The sequence below is a fragment of the Chlorocebus sabaeus genome, chromosome 9 (genome assembly GCF_047675955.1).
Source record: "Chlorocebus sabaeus isolate Y175 chromosome 9, mChlSab1.0.hap1, whole genome shotgun sequence".
NCBI lineage: Eukaryota > Metazoa > Chordata > Mammalia > Primates > Cercopithecidae > Chlorocebus > Chlorocebus sabaeus.
The window spans coordinates 94,191,490-94,215,018 of record NC_132912.1 but is presented as its reverse complement, the minus strand read 5'-3'; the positions used below and the strand labels follow the sequence as shown (position 1 = coordinate 94,215,018).

General features: G+C 38.6%; 1 protein-coding gene across 4 annotated transcripts in view; it reads right to left on the bottom strand.

The window, feature by feature from the left end:
* Window positions 1–23,529, bottom strand: part of HECTD2 (HECT domain E3 ubiquitin protein ligase 2) — a 96,364-nt gene that overhangs the window by 58,112 nt on the left and 14,723 nt on the right. For all 4 annotated transcript variants that reach the window (XM_038009254.2, XM_007963530.3, XM_038009253.2 and 1 more), the window contains exon 2: window positions 23,174–23,303. Coding sequence is in view for 2 of the 4 variants with exons in the window: in XM_038009253.2 (XP_037865181.1) it covers window positions 23,174–23,303 (130 nt within the window). In the remaining 2 variants the exon portion in view is untranslated. The remainder of the gene's footprint in view (window positions 1–23,173; window positions 23,304–23,529) is intronic.

Here is a 23,529-nt window from a genome sequence, read left to right as displayed (position 1 = left end):
CTATGTCAGCCTCCTCAGTAGCTAGGACTACAGGCATACACCAAAAGCCTGACTAATTTTTAAAATTTTTATGGAGACAAAGTCTCGCTATGTTCCTCAAGCTGGTCTCAAACTCTTGGCCTCAAGCCATCCTCCTGTCTTGGCCTCCCAAAACACTGGGGTTACAGGTGTGAGTCACTGAACTCAGCCATAATTTTCTTTTTTCCTTTACATACATTTAGAACCACACCCGTGTTACAATTTTTGTTTCAACTACCAATTATAATTTAGAAAACATAAGAGGAGAAGTCTACTGTATTTATCCATACTTTTGTTTATCACCTTCTGTCCCCTTTCCTCACATCTCAAGTTTCCTTCTTTTGTTTCCTTTCTGTTTAGAGAACTCCTTTATTCTTTTAGAGTAAATGTAGTGGCAACAAATTCTTAGTTTTTCTTCATCTGAAAATGTCTTGATTTCCCTTCTTTGCATTCCTGAAAAATATTTTCATCAGGTGTAGCACTCTACAGTGACAGTCCTTTTAGCATTTGAAAAATTTAGTGGCATATCCTTCTGGCGGCCTCCGTGGTTACTGATGATAAATCTGTTATTTCAATGCCTTTTTTTTTTGAGGGACTGCAACAGGTGCTTGGTGAGGGCCTTCTTGCTAACAGGGACTCTGCAGAATCCTAAGGGGGTGCAGGGCATCACATGGTGAGGGGGCTGAGTATGCTGGCTTGAATATCTAATCCTCTTCTTATAAAGCCACCAGTCCTATTCCCATGATAACCCATGAATCCATTAACCCATGAATGGATTAATCTATTCATAAGAGCAGAGCCCTCATGACCCAATTACCACTTAAAGGTCTCGCCTCTCAATACAGCTACACTGGGGATTATATTTCAACACGAATTTTGGTGGAAACAAATACTCAAACTACAGCATCTTCCTTAACGTGTCATTTTTTCCTGGCTGCTTTCAAGATCTTTTTGTTGGTATTCAGTTTTGACAGGTTTAATTATGATGCTTCTTGTTGTGGATTTCTTTGGATTTCTTCTGAATGAAGTTTGTTTAGCTTCTTGAATCTGTAGGTTTATGTCTTTCACCAAATGTAGAAAATTTTCAGTCATGACTTGGTTACTTTTTCAGCCCTACTGTCTTTTCCTCTCCTTCTGGGACTCTGATAATAGGATTGTTAACACCTTTTGTTATAGTATCTGAGGTCCCTGAGACTCTGTTGATTTTTCAGTCTATTTTCTATTGTTAAGACTAGATAATTTCTATTGTTCTGTCTTCCAGTTCATTGATTCCTGTCCCCTTCATTCTGTTGTTGAGCCCATCTACAAAGCTTTTTACTGTGATTGTTGTATTTTCTCAAGTATTAAGACTTCTAAAACAATAGAATGATTAATATCTTATAAATTTTAAGATCTACAATAATGAAATATACACATATAATTTAATTCTACTGTAATGTAATCGGGATATATTTTCAACTATGCAAACACAGGGATATCAATAGTCACAAAAGTAACATAGCTAATAAGGTCTTCCTTCCTTCTTTACCCACCCTCCTATTCAAGCATCTATCCTTGGCTCTACCATCAACTTCAACAAGCAAAGATAAATTTCATTAGTGTGGGGGTTTATATTAAACTTCCATATTAGAAGATAGTATAAACATGCTCTTTTTTTAATACAACAGCAGTGGTTTCCAAACTTACTGTAAATCAGAATAACCTGGAAAGCTTGTTAAAACATGGACTACTGGGCCCTCCCCAAACTTTGTGATTCAGTAGGTCTGGAGTGGGGCACAAGAATTTGTATTTTTATTATTATTATACTTTAAGTTCTGGAATACATGTGCAGAATGTGCAAGTTTGTTACATAGGTATACATTTGGTATACCTATGTATACCATGGTGGTTTCCTGTATCCATCAACTCATCGTCTACATTATATATTTCTCCTAATGCTATCCCTCCCCTAGCCCCAACCCACTGACAGGCCCCAGTGTGTGATGTTCCCCTCCCTGTGTACATGTGTTCTCATTGTTCAACTCCCACTTATGAGTGAGAACATGTGGTGTTCGGTTTTCTGTTCCTGTGATAGTTTGCTGAGAATAATGCTTTCCAGCTTCATCCATGTCCCTGCAAAGGACATGAACTCATCCGTCTTCATGGCTGCACAGTATTACATGGTGCATATGTGCCATACTTTCTTTATCCAGTCTATCACTGATGGGCATTTGGGTTGGTTCCCAGTCTTTGCTATTGCGAATAGTGCTATAATAAACACATGTGTGCATGTGTCTTTATAGAATTATTTATCATCCTTTGGGTGGTAAAGGGATAAAACCCAGTAATGGGATTGCTAGGCTAAATGCTATTTCTGGTTCTAGATCCTTGAGGAATTGCCACACCATCTTCTACAATGGTTGAACTAATTTACACTCTCACCAACAGTGTAAAAGTATTCCTATGTCTCCACATCCTCTCCAGCATCTATTTCCTGACTTTTTACTGATCGCCATTCTAACTGGCATGAGGTGGTATCTCATTGTGGTTTTGATTTGCATTTCTCTACTGACCAGTGATAATGAGCTTTTTTTCGTATGTTTGTTGGCTGTATAAAGGTCTTCTTTTGGAAAGTGACTGTTCATATCCTTTGCCCACTTTTTGATGGGGTTGTTTTTTTCTTGTAAATCTGTTTAACTTCCTTGTAGATTCTGGATATTAGCCCTTTGTCAGATGGATAGATTGTAAACATTTTCTCTCATTCTGTAGGTTGCCTCTTCACTCCCATGATAGTTTCTTTTACTGTTTAGAAGCTCTTTAGTTTAATTAGATGCCATTTGTCAAGTATGGCTTTTGTTGCCATTGCTTTTTGTGTTTTAGTCATGAAGTCTTTGCCCATGCCTATGTCCTGAATTGTACTGTCTAGGTTTTCTTCTAGGGTTTTTATGGTATTAGGTTTTATGTTTAAGTTTTTAATCCATCTTGAGTTAATTTTTGTATGAGACATAAGGAAGGGGTCCAGTTTCAGTTTTCTGCATATGGCTAGCCAGTTTCCCCAATACCATTTATTAAATAGGGAATCCTTGCCCCATCGCTTGTTTTTGTCAGGTTTGCCAAAGATCAGATTATTGTAGATGTGTGGCATTATTTCTGAGGTCTCTATTCTGTTCCATTGGTTTATATATCTGTTTTGGTACTAGTACCAGGCTGTTCTAGTTACTGCAGCCTTGTTTGAAGTCAGGAAGCATGATGCTTCCAGCTTTGTTCTTTTTGTTTAGGATTGTCTTGACTATATGGGCTTTTTGGGCTTTTTGGTTCCATATGAAATGTAAAGAAGTTTTTTCTAATTCTGTGAAGAAAGTCAATGGTAGCTTGATGGGACAGCATTGAATCTATAAATTACTTTGGGCAGTATGACCATTTTCACGATATTGACTCTTCCTATCCATCAGCACGGAATGTTTTTTCATTTGTTTGTGTTCTCTCTTCTTCCCTTGAGCAGTGATTTGTAGTTCTCCTTGAAGAGGTCCCTCACATCCTTTCTAAGTTGTATTGCTAGGTATTTTATTCTCTTTGTAGCAACTGTGAATGGGGGTCACTCATGATTTGGCCCTCTGTATGTCTATTATTGGTGTATAGGAATGCTTGTGATTTTTGCACATTGATTTTGTATCCTGAGACTTTGAAGTTGCTTATCAGCTTAAGGAGATTTCTGGCTGAGAGGATGGAGTTTTCTAAATATTCAATCATGTCATCCCTAAACAGAAGAAATTTGACTTCCTCTCTTCCTATTTAAATGACCTTTATTTCTCTTTCTTGCCTGATTGCCCTGGCCAAAATTTCCAATAATATGTTGATAGGAGTAGTGAGAGAGGGAATCCTTGTCTAGTGTCAGTTCTCAAAGAAAATGCTTCCAGGTTTTACCCATTCAGTATATTGACTGTAGGTTTGTCATAAATAGCTCTAATTATTTGGAGAAACATTCCATCAATACCTAGTTTATTGAGAGATTTTTAGCATAAAAAAGTGTAGAATTTTATCGAGGCCTTTTATACATCTATAGAGGTAATCATGCGGTTTTTGTCATTGGTTCCATTTAAATGGATTACGTTTACTGATTTGTGTATGTTGAACTAGCATTGCATTCCAGGGATGAAGCCAACTTGATCATGGTGGATAAGTTATTTGAATTGCTAGATAAGATTTTTGATGTGCTGCTACATTTGGTTTGCCAGTATTTTACTGAGGATTTTCACATCAATGTTCATGAGGGATATTGGCCTGAAATTTTCTTTTTTGTTGTGTCTCTGCCAGGTTTTGGTATCAGGATGATGCTGGCCTCATAAATGAGTTAGGGAGGAGTTCCTCTTTTTCTATTGTTTAGAATAGTTTCAGAAGGAATGGTAACAGCTCCTCTTTGTACCTCTGGTAGAATTCACCTGTGACTCTGTCTGGTCCTGGACTTTTTTTGGTTGGTAGGCTATTAATCACTGCCTCAATTTCAGAACTTGTTATTGGTCTATTCAGAGATTCAACTTCTTCCTGGTTTAGTCTTGGGAGTGTGTATGTGTCCAGGAACTTATCCATTTCTTCTAGATTTTCTAGTTTATTTGTGTAGAGGTGTTTATACTATTTTCTGATGGTAGTCTGTATTTCTGTGGGATCAGTGGTGATATCCCCTTTATCGTTTTTTATTGTGTCTATTTGATTCTTCTCTCTTTTCTTCTTCATCAGTCTGGTTAGTGGTCTATCTAGTTTGTTAACCTTCTCAAAAAACCAGCTCCTGGATTCACTGGTTTTTTTTAAGGGTTTTTCGTGTCTCCATCTCCTTCAGTTTTGCTCTGACCTTGGTTATTTCTCATCTTCTGCTAGCTTTTGAATTTGCTTGCTCTTGCTTCTTTAGTTCTTTTAATTGTCATGTTAGGGTGTCGATCTTAGATCTTTCCCACTTTCTCCTGTGGGCATTTAGTGCTATAAATTTCCCTCTAAACACTGCTTTAGCTGTGTCCCAGAGATTCTGGTACGTTGTGTCTTCATTCTCATTGGTTTCAAAGAACTTATTTGCATCTGCCTTAATTTCGTTATGTACCCAGTAGTCATTCAGGAGCAGGTTGTTCAGTTTCCATGTAGTTGTGCGAGTTTCTGAATCCTGAGTTCTAATTTGATTGCACTGTGGTCTGAGAGACTGTTTACTATGATTTCCATTGTTTTGCATTTGCTGAGGAGTGTTTTACTTCCAATTATGTGGTCAATTTTACAATAAGTGCAGTGTGGTGCTGAGAAGAATTTATATTCTGTTGATTTGGGGCAGAGAGTTCTGTAGATGTCTGTTAGGTCTGCTTGGTCCAGAGCTGAGTTCAAGTCCTGAATATCCTTGTTAATTTTCTGTCTTGTTGATCTAATACTGACAGTGGGGTGTAAAAGTCTCCCATTATTATTGTGTGGGAGTCTAAGTCTCTTTGTATGTCTCTAAGAATTGTTTTATGAATCTGAGTACTCCTGTATTGGGTGCATATATATTTAGGATAGTTAGTTCATCTTGTTGCACTGATCTCTTTACCATTATGTAATGCCCTTCTTTGTCTTTTTGGAACTTTGTTGGTTTAAAGTCTGTTTCATCAGAGACTAGGATTGCAATGTCTGCTTTTTTTTGCTTTCCATTTGCTTGGGAAATATTCCTCCATGTCTTTATTTTAGCCTATGTGTGTCTTTGCACATGAAATGGGTCTCCTGAATACAGCACACCGATGGGTCTTGACTCTTTTATTTTTATTTAATTATTTTTTTTGAGATGGAGTCTCGCTTCATCACCCAGGCTAGAGTGCAGTGTTGCAATCTGGGCTCACTGCAAGCTCTGCCTCCCGGGTTCACGCCATTCTCCTGCCTCAGCCTCCAGAGTAGCTGGGATTACAGGTGCCCAACACCACGCCTGGATAATTTTTTGTATTTTCAGTAGAGACAGGGTTTCACCGTGTTAGCCAGGACGGTCTCAAACTCCCGACCTCATGATCTGCCCGCCTCAGCCTCCCAAGTGCTGGGATTACAGGCGTGAGCCACCACGCCCGGCCTGGGTCTTGACAATTTATCCAATTTGACAGTCTGCGTATTTCAGTTGGAACATTTAGCCCATTTACATTTAAGGTTAATATTGTTATGTGTGAATTTGATCCTGTCATTATGATGCTAGCTGTTTATTTTGCCCATTGGTTCATGCAGTTTCTTCATAGTGTCAAGAGTCTTTACAATTTGGTATGTTTTTGCAGTAACTGGTACCGGTTTCTCCTTTCCATATTTAGTGCTTCCTTCAGGAACTCTTGTAAGGCAGGTCTGGTGGTGACAAAATCTCTCAGCATTTGCTTGTCTGTAAAGATTTTATTTCTCCTTCACTTAGGAAGCTTAGTTTGGCTGGATATGAAATTCTGGGTTGAAAATTCTTTAAGAATGTTGAATATTGGCTGCCACTCTCTTCTGGCTTGTAGGGTTTCTACAGAGAGATCCACTGTTAGTCTGATGGACTTCCCTTTGAGGGTAACCTGACCTACCTCTCTGGCTGCCCTTAACATTTTTTCCTTCATTTCAACCTTGGTGAACCTGAGATTATGTGTCCTGGAGTTGCTCTTCTCAAGGAGTGTCTTTGTGGTGGTCTCTGTATTTCCTGAATTTGAATGTTGGCCTGTCTTGGTAGGTTGGGGAAGTTCTCCTGGATAATATCCTGGAGGGTGTTTTCCATCTTGGTTCCATTCTCTCTGTCACTTTCAGGTACGCCAATCAAATGTAGGTTTGGTCTCTTCACGTAGTCCCATATTTCTTGGAGGCTTTGTTCATTCCTTTGCATTCTATTTTCTCTAATCTTGTCTTTACACTTTATTTCATTATGCTGATCTTCAATCTCTGATATCCTTCCTTCTGCTTGATCGATTCAGCTATTGATACTTGTGTATGCTTCATGAAGTTCCTGTGCTGTGTTTTTCAGTTCCATCGGGTCGTTTATCTTCTTCTCTAAACTGGTTATTCTGGTTACCAATTCCTCTAACCTTTTATCAAGGTTCTCAGCTTCCTTGCATTGGGTTAGAACATGCTCCTTTAGCTCGGAGGATTTTCTCGTTACCCACCTTCTGAAGCCTACTTCTGTCAATTCGTCAAACTCATTCTCCATCCAGTTTTGTTTCCTGGCTGGCGAGGAGTTGTGATCCTTTGGAGGAGAAGAGGCGTTCTGGTTTTTGGAATTTTCAGCCTTTTTGCGCTGGTTTTTCTTCATCTTCGTGGATTTATCTACCTTTGGTCTTTGATGCTGGTGACCTTTGGATGGGGTTTTTGTGTGGACATCCTTTTTGTTGATGTTGATGCTATTCCTTTCTGTTTGTTAGTTTTCCTTCTAACAGTCAGGCCCCTATGCTGCAGGTCTGCTGGAGTTTGCTGGAGGTCCACTCCAGACCCTGTTTGCCTGGGTATCATACAGCAGAGGCTGCAGAACAGCAAATGTTGCTGCCTGTTCCTTCCTCTAGAAGCTTCGTCCCAGAGAGGCACCTGCCAGATGCCTGCTGGAGCTCTCTCGCATGTGGTGTTTGTCAACCCCTGCTGGAAGGTGTCTCCCAGTCAGGAGACATGGATGTCAGGGACCCACTTGAGGAGGCAGTCTGTCCCTTGGCAGAGCTTGAGCGCTGTGCTGGGTGATTCTGCTGCTCTCTTCAGAGCTGGCAGGCAGGAACATTTAAGTCTGCTGAAGCTGCGCCCACAGTCGCCCCTTCCCCCAGGAAGAATTTGTATTTCTACATGTTCCCGGGTGATGCTGATGCTGCTAGTCTGCACAAAATACTACGAAACACTCTTCCATGGTTTTAAATGAGAGAACAATGGTGCTAATGACACGGAACATTTATTAAATCTACTTTAGTGTTCCAATTTTATATCCTTTATTAAATATGGAAATATCCAATGTCAAGTAATTTGTAGTGTAAACACAAATTGGACAGAGGTTCAATTTATAAACAAGTAAAATTAGGTATCCCCACAAATGGCTTCTTATAAATTATATTTGGCAATCTTTATTAGAGGGAAAGAAAAGGGCATCTCAGCCTAAAATAAATAAATGATATTCATCTCCTCTCTTCAACACCAGTCTTGTTACTATTATCTTTTGTGGCTCCTATACAGTTTTTCTTCCTCTTTACCAGGCTTACTTCCCTTTCTTATCCCTTCCCACACACTTTTCCCCAACCTGGCTATAAACATCTACAATTAAATACAAACAGATTCATTCAAATATAAATTAACTTACACACAGAGCATATATACACAGTTTTATATCCACTAATTTTATTAATACCATGCTGAGGTGGAAGAGTGAAATTTGAATTAGTAAGAGAACTGGATTTTGGCAGAGTCTGAGAGTGAAGAGATTCTTACATAATAGAAATAGTAATGCCAAGGCCAAGAGGATTATAGGGTAAGTTTAGAAACCAGAAGCCCAGATGGATTTATTTTTAGTTGAAAAGGTAACTTAAACTGAAGAGTCATGCAGAATGTTAACACACTATGTTAATGGAACTTGAATCCTTTGCTCAGATTAGTGAATGAAAACCAAACTACAGGATGTGACATTCAGCTATCAAGAAAAGAAAAATAACAGACTGCAGCTGTTCTCAAGTCCCTGAATATCAAGGCATTGTTTCCAGAGACAGGCTTTCTGCCTGTTCTCACAGATGGTTATTAAAATATAATTCAAAAAGAGAAAATCAATTAACTATGGTGATGAGGGATTAATTAAATCTTAAACTGACATTATAAATAGAGGCAAATCTTTGTTCTATCATATGCAACTTTTTCTGCAATATAGAATATCATTATAGAGTAAAAAAAGCCAAAATAAATTTATCAGTGAAAATCTATCATTTAGGGTTCATTCAGCGAATACTTATGAACACTTTGCTGAACTGATAAGCAGTAATCATTTTCCCTTTCTTTTATATGCTGCTGCCAATTTTAGTTGGTTGCTTAGAAACATTAAGTAAAACACTAGAAGCCAATGTAAGAAGAATAAGGGCTGTGGTGGGGGTTGGCAATATATTCAAAAATGTGAAGATCAGAATATAACTATGTGTAAGGGTGTGAGATTATCATCCAAATTTTGCTAGCTCACTGTTTTCACAGACGTCACAACTCTCGTCGGAAACTGGGAAAATGCAGCTTTCTACAACTATATTCGACAAAACAAAGACTGACATTTTCAACTGGCCACATGATTAGAGGACTGATAACTGTTCCTGGCTAGCCAGCACAGATGGCAACAGCAGCACTGGAGGTAAAGAAAAGTCTTTATGAAGATTGGAGGTTCAGTAGGAAGAACGTGGGCTTCCCTTTCCTTATCCCTCTATTGCTAGAGAGGAAGTAGTGATATAAAAAAGTGTGCTGCTAGTTACACGTTCTTGCAAAATGCTCTGCCTTGAGTTTCATTATAAATAATTTTTAATTAAGTAAGTAATAAGTAATGAAAAAGCAGTCTTAACAGTATGGGACCGAGTCGTATTGCTGGCTGGGTTGTGAAATTTGTTAACTTTAGATAAGCAACTCAAGTCCCTGGGCCTCAGTTTAGACATTATACAATGAAAGAAGAGGGAGTGGCTGGCAAGTCAGCCAAATAGGAACAGCTCCGGTCTGCAGCTCCCAGTGAGATCAACGCAGAAGGCAGGTGATTTCTGCATTTCCAACTGAGGTACCCAGCTCATCTCACTGGGACTGGTTAGACAGTGGGTGCAGAATGTCGGGGGCAGGGTGAGGCATCACCACATCCGGGAAGCACAAGGGATCAGAGAACTCCCTCCCCTAGCCAAGGGAAGGTGTGAGAGACTGTGCCCTGAGGAACGGTGCACTCTGGACCAGATACAACACTTTTTCCATGGTCTTCACAACCTGAAGACAAGGAGATTCTCTTGGGTGCCTATGCCACCAGGGCCCTGGGATTCAAGCACAAAACTGGGTGGCCACTTGAGCAGACACCAAACTTGCTGCAGGAATTTTTTTTTTTTAATACCCCAGTGGCGCCTAGAACACAAGCAACACAGAACCATTCACTGCCCTGGAAAGGGGGCTGAAGTCACGGAGCCAAGGGGTCTAGTTCAGCAGATTCCACATGTACAGAGCCCAAGCAGCTAAGATCCAAAGGCTTGAAATTCTCGCTGCCAGCACAGCAGTCTGAAGACGACCTGGGACACTCGAGCTTATGGGCGGGGAGGGGGGGTGTCCGTTATTACTGAGTCTTGAGTAGGGAGTTTTCCCCTCACAGTGTAAACAAAGCCACTGGGAAGCTTAAACTAGGCAGAGCCAATCTCAGTTCAGCAAAGCTGCTGTAGCCAAACTGCCTCTCTCGATTCCTCCCCTCTGTGAAGGGCATCCGTGAAAGAAAGGCAGCAGCCCGAATCAGGGGCTTACACATCAAACTCCCATCTACCTGGGACAGAGCATCTGGGGAAAGAGGTCACTGTGGGTACAGCTTCAGCAGACTTAAATGTTCCTGCCTGCCAGCTCTGAAGAGAGGGGCGAATCTCCCAGCACAGTGCTCAAGCTCTGCCAAGGGACAGACTGCCTCCTCAAGTGGGTCCCTGACATCCATGTCTCCTGACTGGGAGACACCTTCCAGCAGGGGTTGACAAACACCACATGCGAGAGAGCTCCAGCAGGCATCTGGCAGGTGCCTCTCTGGGACGAAGCTTCTAGAGGAAGGAACAGGCAGCAACGTTTGCTGTTCTGCAGCCTCTGCTGTATGATACCCAGGCAAACAGGGTCTGGAGTGGACCTCCAGCAAACTCCAGCAGACCTGCAGCATAGGGGCCTGACTGTTAGAAGGAAAACTAACAAACAGAAAGGAATAGCATCAACATCAACAAAAAGGATGTCCACACAAAAACCCCATCCAAAGGTCACCAGCATCAAAGACCAAAGGTAGATAAATCCACGAAGATGAAGAAAAACCAGCGCAAAAAGGCTGAAAATTCCAAAAACCAGAACGCCTCTTCTCCTCCAAAGGATCACAACTCCTCGCCAGCCAGGGAACAAAACTGGATGGAGAATGAGTTTGACGAATTGACAGAAGTAGGCTTCAGAAGGTGGGTAACGAGAAAATCCTCCGAGCTAAAGGAGCATGTTCTAACCCAATGCAAGGAAGCTGAGAACCTTGATAAAAGGTTAGAGGAATTGGTAACCAGAATAACCAATTTAGAGAAGAAGATAAACGACCCGATGGAACTGAAAAACAGCACAGGAACTTCATGAAGCATACACAAGTATCAATAGCTGAATCGATCAAGCAGAAGGAAGGATATCAGAGATTGAAGATCAGCATAATGAAATAAAGTGTAAAGACAAGATTAGAGAAAATAGAATGCAAAGGAATGAACAAAGCCTCCAAGAAATACGGGACTACGTGAAGAGACCAAACCTACATTTGATTGGCGTACCTGAAAGTGACAGAGAGAATGGAACCAAGATGGAAAACACCCTCCAGGATATTATCCAGGAGAACTTCCCCAACCTACCAAGACAGGCCAACATTCAAATTCAGGAAATACAGAGACCACCACAAAGACACTCTTGAGAAGAGCAACTCCAGGACACATAATCTCAGGTTCACCAAGGTTGAAATGAAGGAAAAAATGTTAAGGGCAGCCAGAGAGATAGGTCAGGTTACCCCCAAAGGGAAGTCCATCAGACTAACAGCGGATCTCTCTGCAGAAACCCTACAAGCCAGAAGAGAGTGGTGGCCAATATTCAACATTCTTAAAGTAAAGAATTTTCAAAACAGAATTTCATATCCAGCCAAACTAAGCTTCCTAAGTGAAGGAGAAATAAAATCTTTACAGACTAGCAAATGCTGAGAGATTCTGTCATCACTAGGCCTGCCTTACAAGAGCTCCTGAAGGAAGCACTAAATATGGAAAGGAGAAACCGGTACCAGTTACTGCAAAAACATACCAAATTGTAAAGACTCTTGACACTATGAAGAAACTGCATGAGCCAATGGGCAAAATAAACAGCTAGCAACATAATGACAGGATCAAATTCACAAATAATAGTATTAACCTTAAATGTAAATGGGCTAAATGTCCCAATTGAAAGACACAGACTGGCAAATTGGATAAAAAGTTAAGACCCATCCTTGTGCTGTATTCAGAAGACCCATCTCATGTGCAAAGACACACATAGGCTAAAATAAAGGGATGAAGGAATACTTCCCAAGCAAATGGAAAGCAATAAAAAAGCGGGCATTGCAATCCTAGTCTCTGATGAAACAGACTTTAAACCAACAAAGTTCCAAAAAGACAAAGAAGGGCATTACATAATGGTAAAGAGATCAGTGCAACAAGATGAACTAACTATCCTAAATATATATGCACCCAATACAGGAGTACTCAGATTCATAAAACAATTCTTAGAGACATACAAAGAGACTTAGACTCCCACACAATAATAATGGGAGACTTTTACACCCCACTGTCAGTATTAGATCAACAAGACAGAAAATTAACAAGGATATTCAGGACTTGAACTCAGCTCTGGACCAAGCAGACCTAACAGACATCTACAGAACTCTCTGCCCCAAATCAACAGAATATAAATTCTTCTCAGCACCACACTGCACTTATTGTAAAATTGACCACATAATTGGAAGTAAAACACTCCTCAGCAAATGCAAAACAATGGAAATCATAGTAAACAGTCTCTCAGACCACAGTGCAATCAAATTAGAACTCAGGATTCAGAAACTCGCACAACTACATGGAAACTGAACAACCTGCTCCTGAATGACTACTGGGTACATAACGAAATTAAGGCAGATGCAAATAAGTTCTTTGAAACCAATGAGAATGAAGACACAACGTACCAGAATCTCTGGGACACAGCTAAAGCAGTGTTTAGAGGGAAATTTATAGCACTAAATGCCCACAGGAGAAAGTGGGAAAGATCTAAGATCGACACCCTAACATGACAATTAAAAGAACTAAAGAAGCAAGAGCAAGCAAATTCAAAAGCTAGCAGAAGATGAGAAATAACCAAGGTCAGAGCAAAACTGAAGGAGATGGAGACACGAAAAACCCTTAAAAAAAACCAGTGAATCCAGGAGCTGGTTTTTTGAGAAGGTTAACAAACTAGATAGACCACTAACCAGACTGATGAAGAAGAAAAGAGAGAAGAATCAAATAGACACAATAAAAAACGATAAAGGGGATATCACCACTGATCCCACAGAAATACAGACTACCATCAGAAAATAGTATAAACACCTCTACACAAATAAACTAGAAAATCTAGAAGAAATGGATAAGTTCCTGGACACATACACACTCCCAAGACTAAACCAGGAAGAAGTTGAATCTCTGAATAGACCAATAACAAGTTCTGAAATTGAGGCAGTGATTAATAGCCTACCAACCAAAAAAAGTCCAGGACCAGACAGAGTCACAGGTGAATTCTACCAGAGGTACAAAGAGGAGCTGTTACCATTCCTTCTGAAACTATTCTAAACAATAGAAAAAGAGGAACTCCTCCCTAACTCATTTTATGAGGCCAGTATCATTTGCTGCTATGCAACTTCAGCAAAGTCGCAGGATACAAAATCAATGTGTAAAAATCACAAGCATTCCTATACACCAAAAATAGAGCCGAATCATGAGTGAACTCCCATTCACAATTGCTACCAAGAGAATAAAATACCTAGCAATATAACTTACAAAAGATGTGAAGGACCTCTTTAAGGTAAACTACAAATCACTGCTCAAGGAAAGAAGACAGCACACAAAGGGAAAAACATTCCATGCTTGTGGTTAGGAAGAATCAATATCGCAAAAATGGTCATATTGCCCAAAGTAATTTATAGATTCAATGCTATCCCCATCATGCTACCATTGACTTTCTTCACAGAATTAGAAAAAACTACTTTACATTTCATATGGAACCAAAAGAGAGCCCGTATAGCCAAGACAATCCTAAGCAAAAAGAACAAAGCTGGAGGCATCATGCTACCTGACTTCAAACTATACTACAAGGTTACAGTAACCAAAACAACATGATACTGGTATCAAAACAGATATATAGACCAATAGAACAGAACAGAGGCCTCAGAAATAATGCCACACATCTACAATAATCTGATCTTTGACAACCCTGACAAAAACAAGCAATGGGGAAAGGATTCCCTATTTAATAAATAGTGCTGGGAAAACTGGCTAGCCATATGCAGAAAACTGAAACACGGACTCCTTCCTTACAGCTCATACAAAAATTAACTCTAGATGAATTAAAGACTTAAACATAAAACCTAATACCATAAAAACCCTAGAAGAAAACCTAGACAATACCATTCAGGACATAGGCATGGGCAAAGACTTCATGACTAAAACACCAAAAGCAACGGCAACAAAACCCAAAATTGACAAATGGCATCTAATTAAACTAAAGAGTTCCTGAGGCAGGAGAATGGCGTAAACCCGGGAGGCGGAGCTTGCAGTGAGCTGAGATCCGGCCACTGCACTCCAGCCCGGGTGACAGAGCAAGACTCCGTCTCAAAAAAAAAAAAAAAAAAAAAAAAAAAAAGAGTTCCTGCACAGCAAAAGAAACTATCATCAGAGTGAACAGGCAACCTACAGAATGAGAGAAAATGTTTACAATCTATCCATCTGACAAAGGACTAATATCCAGAATCTACAAGGAACTTAAACAAATTTACAAGAAAAATCAACCCACCCCATCAAAAAGTAGGTAAAAGGTATGAACAGACACTTCTCAAAAGAAGACATTTATGCAGCCAACAAACGTATGAAAAAAAGTTCATTATCACTGGTCATTAGAGAAATGCAAATCAAACCCACAATGAGATACCATCTCATGCCAGTTAGAAAGGCGATCAGTAAAAAGTCAGGAAACAACAGACGCTGGAAAGGATGTGAAGAAATAGGAACACTTCTACACTGTTGGTGGGAGTGTAAATTAGTTCAACCATTGTGGAAGACGGTGTGGCGATTCCTCAAGGATCTAGAACCACAAATACCATTTAATCCAACAATCCCATTACTGGGTATATGCCCAAAGGATGACAAATAATTCTACAATAAAGACACATGCACACGTATGTTTATTACAGCATTGTTCGCAATAGCAAAGACTGGGAACCAACCCAAACCAACCCAAATGCCCATCAATGATGGACTGGATAAAGAAAATATGGCACATATGCACCATGGAATACTATGCAGCCATAAAGAAGGATGAGTTCATGTCCTTTGCAGGGACATAGATGAAGCTGGAAACCATCATTCTCAGCAAACTAACACAGGAATAGAAAAGAAAACACTGCATGTTCTCACTCATAAGTGGGAGTTGAACAATGAGAACACATGGACACAGGAAGGGGAACATCACACCCCAGGACCTGTCAGTGAGTGGGGGACTAGGGAAGGGATAGCATTAGGAGAAATACGCAATGTAGATGACGGGTTGATGGGTGCAGGAAACCACCAAGGCACGTGTATAACTATGTAACAAACCTGCACGTTCTGCACATGTATCTCAGAACTTAAAGGAAAAAAAAAAAAAAAAAAAGAAAGAAGATGGCTTAGGTCAGTTGTTCCTAAGGTTTCAAAAAAGAACTTCAAGGTCTACCTCAGGGGAACGGTGCTGAATGAATAGTTTTACTCACAGCAACTCTGCTTAATATAATTATGCTCTAATAAATTGTATTTTTTTAGAAGTGTTTTGTCACAATCAAAAACAAGAACAAAAATAAGTTTAAAAACCACTAGAGTTTATATCATTTCTTAGATCACTTTCATCTCTACAACTATTCAAGAACAAAATGGAAAAGACTCATAAACCTACCAAAAAGTTTCAAAATTCTCTAACAGTGTGACCTAGTTAATGGCCTGTAACAGAGAAATTCAGGAAGCATGGAAACTTATAATGTATATGTCATGTATTATAAATAACTGATTTTTAATTATGAATTTCTGCCTTATAACATGGTATAAGAAAATATCTGAAAAAAACAACAACAATAAAAAACAAAACAACCAAAAAAAAAGAACAACCATCCAACCAAACTTGTCTTCTTTTTCTGGATCTACATTATGCCTATAAATTATTTTATACTGCCCCCAACAAAAGATGGAGTCTAATTCTCCCCCCTTTGAATATGAGCCAGCCTTAATGGCTCCTTGCTAATCAACAAAAGTGGCAGAAGTGGAGCTGCATGAGTAGGTTATTAAAAGGCAATAACATTTGTGCTTGGCTCTCTCTTTCGAGATGTTTGTCCTTGGAATCCGTCACCATGCTGTGAGGATGCCAAGAGCCACCTGAAAAGGCCATATGTAGGTGTTTCATCTAAGGTCCAAGCCTACAACCAGCATCAATTATCAGGCATGGAAGTGACCAAGCCTTCAGGTGATTCCAGCTCTCAGTATTCAAGCTGCCTCAACTAATGCTCAGGAGAACCAAGATGAGCTGTCCCCTCTGATCCTCATGCAAATTATGTACTTGTAAATAAAATAAACATTGCTGGTATTTTAAGCCACTAAATTTTAGGGAGGTTTATTATTATATACGCAATAGATACTGGAACATGTATAAACAGAAATCATGTAATCTCTCAGAATCTCATACTCCTTATCTGTTAAAGAAACAAATGGAGGTTTTTTGGGTTAAGATGGCAGACTGAGCACATTTTAATTCCTCCCAAAATTCCATTTAACTACAGTAAAAGGTTCTGTTGTTGTTTTAAAGATATAAATCTATAAGGACAAACAGAACAGGTGAAATAGCCATAGCCTCAAAGGTAAAAAACTGGAAGCAGAGATGTCAGTGAAAATTGGTTTAGTATCCCTGAGACAGCTAAATACAAGCCCCAATAAGGAAATCACAAAGTAACGATTTACACTGCAGAATTCTTAAAGGGCACAGAATCAGGAACTGGGAATATAAGGGGGAAGGCAAAAATAAGAACTATGGTAAAAACGGAATAAAAAGTTAGCTCCCTAGATCTCTTCCTTGCCACTACATGACTATCCCTCCTCCATCCCTACTCACGCAGAAGTCTGGAAATTCCTATTATTTGGAGAGAGTAAAACAGACGTGCTTTGGACTAGGGAATGCCAGACACAGATGAGGTTATAAAAACTATACCAAGACACAGTAGCAGTAAACAACTAATTACTTAATACTAAGTGACTGACCAGCCAAGAGAGACTCCCAATCTCCTTCTCCCCACAAACGGAATACTTACCCTGCCCTTCCCTCAGACAGAAGGCACTTCCATGGGGAATCTGATTAGGCTAAAAAGAAGTAACTAAACATACGGACATCAGGGTTCCTCAATCAACAGGCCACCCAAATTGCCTCATAATAAAGCTTATGGTCAACAGATCTTATTTATGCCTCACCTTCCAATCATCCATCTTGGTTCCCTCATTAACCATGAGCAGAAAATCAAAGACTACCAAACTTCTGATGACAGCCTCCAATATGGAGGACAGAGACCAAAACAAAGAGACAAAAGCAACGTGAAGGAATCAGAAACCATGCAGGGAGAAAAAACAAAAATTTTAAACCTATTACTAGCTTACTCAGAGGAATAAAAGATAGTACAACCATGAAATAAAAGGGTACTATAAAAAAGAAAGATTCAGAGGGGAAAAATTCTTCACAATTAAAGGCATAATAGTAGAAGTAAGATACTCAGTAGAAGAGTTTTGAGAAAATTTCCTAAATCATAAAGCAAAAGAGAAGAGAAATACAAGTAAAAAAGAAAATTAAGAGTCCAGAAAGTCTGGCTTTTGAGTAACAGGAGATCCAGAAAGGATAGAAAAAACAGAGTATCATCATCAACAAAATAATTCAACAAAATAATTCAAGAAACTTTTCTGGGATTTAAGGACATGAAGCTGCTAGACCGAGTATACAGCACAAGGGATGAATACAAACCCACACCAAGGCACAACGCTGTGCAATTTCAAAACTTCCAAGACAAGAGATGGCTCGACAAGCTTCCAGAGAGACAGAGACAGAGGTAGACAGACCTCCGATTCAAAGGAACAGGAATCACGGTGGTCTGAGGTGTGAGCTGCACTCCATACAGACTGAAACTGAGTGGCCTGAAATTTAGCAATGTTCATACTTGTCATCACCAAGACCCTGACTGCCTTTGTACTCTTTTTAAACTGAAGACAGAATGTACAGGAGAGCCTACTTCTTATTCCTGGCTTGCCGGGATGGGGGGGTCAAGAAGTCCCTGTTCTCCTCTTCTTTCTCTGCTGACTCAGCTAATGACACTCAGGTTATCTCACAGATTGAAGCTACAGTGCTTTTGACAGTTGGAGGAGTCTTTCTGACAGACATCTAATAGTCTCAACTGCAGCTCTGCCACACGTCCCAAGAGGTGTCCTTTGTTCCTGAGGACTCATTCATACAGAGGGAACTATAAAAAAGGGAACAATAGTCAACCTCTGGACAGAAGGGTGGGGCAATGTGATTGGGTTGGGCTCCCTGGGGCTTTTATAGTGCCAGTACTGCTCTTGAGTGCTGAGTTCTTGGGTTTTAATTTTATTATTAAATGTTGATTATAGTATTCTGTATGTATAACACATTTTGGATTTTTAAAATGTGTGCCATCAGTTGCTAAGAGTAATGTTCCTGCCCCATGATAATACCTTCCTCCACAACTAAACTGCTCATCTATATACATTGTCATAACATGTACTGAACTTCCTAAGATACAGAATTAAATACTTTTTAAATGCTTTCATCCATATCTTTACAACTTCCTCAGGTAGCTTCTTTATTATCCAGTTTTACAGATGAGAAAATAAGCACAGAGAGGTTAAATAAATTTTCTAGGATTGTACAGTTTGTATGTTACAGAGCCAGAATTCAAACCCAGCCTGAGAAGCTACAAAACTCATGTTACTCCCACTATTGAACGATGCCAAACCTTATACTATGTATAAAAACAAATAATAAAATGGAAAACTAAATTAACATGGGTGTAAGAGCCATTAAACTATAAGATGTCCAAAAAAAAAAAAAAAAAAAAAAGAACAACAACAACAAAAATTCAGCAAGCATCAAGCAAAATCAATATATAGGAAAATTAACCATTTAAATAATAAAACTTAGGTGTAAAATGACACTTTATGACTCACCATGCCCAATTTCCTCATTCTATAAATGTTTTGACACAATAAAAAACAAGAGGGCTAAGTTATCTGTTTAAGATCACATTGGCAGTTATAAGTAGTAGTTGAGTCAAAGACTCGGTTCTTAACTGACAATGTGTGAGTACCAGCCAGGTAATAATAAATGAGATACAAGTTGAAGGATCCCTGTATTAGTTTAGTACTTTGGTGCTGCTTATGACTACTTCAGTAGTGGCAGGCAGCTGAAACAAGGAAAGACCAGAATGGATTAGTCATAACAAGTGGTTTTTACACTATTGTCTATAGGATGACTTTCTGAACATTTGGCAAAAAATAAAATTGAAGGTGGGAGAGAGAAAGGAAGAAAGACAGGGAAAAAAAGTCTGACTCACAGGACTTTAGCCATCAGAGCCAAATAAAGCAAATACATTCATTAGATTTTAGAGATGTACTTTTTACTAAGTTCAATGATGTGTGTTTGTTAAACTGTGATAAAAGCAAGGGTGAAATGTTATTTTATGAGCCTAGTTATGAAAATATTCGAAAGTCCCCTAAAGTTATCTTTAGTGAAATAGATGTCTTAATCTGGACATAAATTACAGAATTTATTATAGCCTTGAGATCGGTTTAACATTCCAACAGGGTAAACATGCCAGAAACCCAGAAAAAGTGCCTCCCATTCATTACCTCATTCAGTAAATTATTAACTAAGTATAGACTACATGTACCATGAATGCTAGGTCCTGGAAACAAACAGATGAATTCAAACTCAAGGAGACTGTACATGCATTTACTCCTGGACCCAACAACCCCACTTCTAGAAATATCCTATAGATATACCTGCAGATGAACAAAGCAACCTATGTACAGAGTCATTCATTATGGTATTATCTGCAATAACAAAATAATGGACACAAATCACTTATTTTAATAGGGATCTGAGTAAATAAATCCAGTTTACTTACTCTAATACAATGTACATCCAATACAATGGAATACATTTGTAAAAAATAATAAAGAAGTTTTCTATGTACTGATACAGAAAGATATCTAGAATACATGAACTGGACAAAAAGCAAGGTTCTGGACAATGCATACATAGTTACCCACCAAAGGTGGAAAATGAGAATATTTATTTATATTTGTTTGCATTTGCCTGAAAAACCACAGGAAAGAATACAAGAGACAACAGAAAAGAGAGTGAAAGTGAGATGTCTGAAACATATTTATTTTTATAGTTTTGATTTTTGAAACACATAGATGTGCTACCTATTCAATAAAAAGTTATCTTTAATATAAAAAAGAAAAAAATTACTCTTCCCATAGGAAGAGTTAAGAAAAGTCAAATCCAAGTTACCCACTCTGACCTAGCGAAAGATCTTAGAGATTTAGTCTAAAACCAGTTCATTCTTTAAGGAAACCTGTAGATGGAGTTATTTGGGACTTGAAAATACTTCTAAGGTAGGAATCCTTATGTGGCAAGTCCTTTGCTTTCCGCAAATAACAAGCCCTGTGCTAGGTTTCTTCTAACACTTGCCCTTCAAGTTGCTCTTAGAGAAAATGTGAAACTCTGGGGTACTTGACCTGTGAAGATCACAGGACTCAAACACAGATCCAATCGCAATTACAGCTGAAGACCACTTGTTCTTCCCTGGCTATTTTAGAGTGACAAAGATCACAGTATGCTTTTCTCCAGGGTGTGTAAAAACTACAGAATTCATTAGGTCATATCAAGGTTCTACTAAACTCATGAAATGGGCTGAGCTGGCTATGACCTTGCTCTCAAGGTAAATGTCAGAGTTCATAGCTACTCTTTTCTGAACTACCTAGACTGGAAAGACATTTTTAAAAGTTTGGGGAAGAATTGCTTCATTTCTTTTAAAGATATTCTGTGCTACTTAAAAACGTTTCAATTAAGTGTGAAAGGGGCATCATAACTTTAGAAAGGAAGACACAAGAGAGTAAGGGAGGATGTAGTGCTAACCTTCTCTCCTCTATCACTTATCATCCAAGTTGTTTCTCTGAAGAGATATCATCACTAGCAGCTGTTACAGTAGGTAAAACTCCTACACTTCTCATGTATTTCTAAAAGGACAGCCAATTTGACAGGCATACCTAGTCATGTGATCCACAGGGAGGAAAGGCATTCCTCAGCTGTTAGGTGAACCCACGCTGGGTTTTTGCAGTTTCCCTAATACCAGTTGATCAGACAGGGAAACAAGCTGTTAGAGAAACCCAGCATAGGTCCTGCTACCAGAGAAGAGGGAGGAAAATTATAATAACTGCCAAGAATGAGGCATCTTTGAGAAAACAATCTTATTGGAAAGTAAGAGAAGCTTCCCAAAACATCAAGGAACTATAAACATGCTTACATTTGAAAGATGTAGTCTAACTTTCTATTCAATGAAAGAATTACTTCTGCAGTGCCCCTAACAAATAAACTCCATGTCACAACTGAATTCAGATGGCATCCAGATAGAACAGCTAGGAAAATTCAGTACCAGGAGTTCTAACAAGATAGAGGAAGTCTGCTAAAAGGTCTGCTCATCTAGAGTCAGAGTCATTTATGCAAATACCCCAAGTTCAAGTTGGGGGTAAGTCCAGATTCCACAAGACAGGCGCAGATGAGAGGGAAGCAGACATTGATGGAAGCTCAAACAAGTGGACCATATTAAGAGTCAATATGGCCACTCAAAAACTTGTAGGCATATGAGTTGGCAAACTGACTTCAGAGATCAAGACATTAGTATAGAAGGAATGGAGTAGATAGAAATCAGAGTGTGAACTCAAAGGTGCCTCCTTAGGGCAATATTGGTGTGATGGAGGGGTGTGTATGTGTGTGTGTGTGTGTGTGTATGCAAATAAATAAAGAAGTTATTAAAGGCAAATGTTCAAAAATGAGGCAATATAAATACTAACCTATAAGAATGTAGAACAGGTCTAGCACTGGCTTAGAATGTCAAACAGAAAATCTCTGTGCAAGAATAATTTATACTACATGCAGCTTATGGACATGGGTAATTTACCAGAAACTATGTCTTTAAATATTTCTAGGTTTGTTTTGCTTGGTTAGGGTATGAGGGGCATTTAAGCCTTTGAAGGTTTGTTTTGTCTTGTTACAAGGTAAGGGGAACTTAGAAGTATTTAAGTAATGTACGTTTCCTGTGATAAAACAATACAGAGTTACATAAGAAACATTAATAATATACACACAATTCTACCTCCCTGAGGAACCCATTAACAGATTGGTGAGCACCCTTCTACGCTGAAAGTACAAAAGGCTTCCCTGCACTTGAAAACGTTGGATTCATATTCTACCTATAATGATGTAACTTACTTTTTTCATTTTACAGTGTATTGTGGGCATTTCTCCTAGTCACTTTACATACATATCATATTTTTCTTAACATAAGCATAATATTTGCAGTATAGATTAACATAATTTAGCTAACTAATACAGATGGCTTCAAATATCACTACTATAAATAATGTACATTTTTTCCATTTATCTTTTTACCTATGTTACATCTTTATAATATCTATAAGCTTTTCCATTCAAACTACCTTTTAGTCTTTAGATAACAGTTTTATAGCTTTCTCCAAATAGATCTACACATTTCCTTTTAGGTTTATTTCTAAGTATTTCATATATTTTCCATAAAGTCTTCTTATTGATTACTGCTCAAAAATGGGCTATCCATTAAATATTTGTATATATACATTTATATAATACAGAAAATATATATGTACATTATTTTATTTATAATGTAGCCACCTCTCTAATCAAAGTTGCTTATTATTCATGAGTTTTGTATTTCATTCTCTTACTCTAGGTAATATTCACCTAAAAATAAAGATTTTGCTGCTTCTGGTAAATACATATACAACTTCTTTTTGTTGTATTAACTAGACCTATCAGAACAATGCTGAATAATTAACATCTAATTTTTAAATAATTTAATGATATATGTTTAGCCAAAATATATTTTAAAATTATTTACCATTCTTGATGTTAGGGAAAACAAGATGTGCAGGTGAACTTCTGTTTTCAGCGGCTTCTTTCTTCGGGCTAACAGCTGAAATAAAACTGCTGAAAGTGGAAATTTGGCCTTTGGCTCCTCTGTCCAAACCCTAAAAACAGAAAAGTTAACATTGCAGTATACTTCCTACTACCTATAAATTATTTTATTGCAAAAATCACAAACATTTATAAGAGATTTTAATTTGATGACGAGTAGTCAATAGATAAAAACGTATATGAATTTGACTTACCTTTTCTAGGACTTAACTGTCTCATATATAAAACAGCCTTATTATCTATCCACTTACAAACTGAGAAGTTTGGAAATGGGAATAA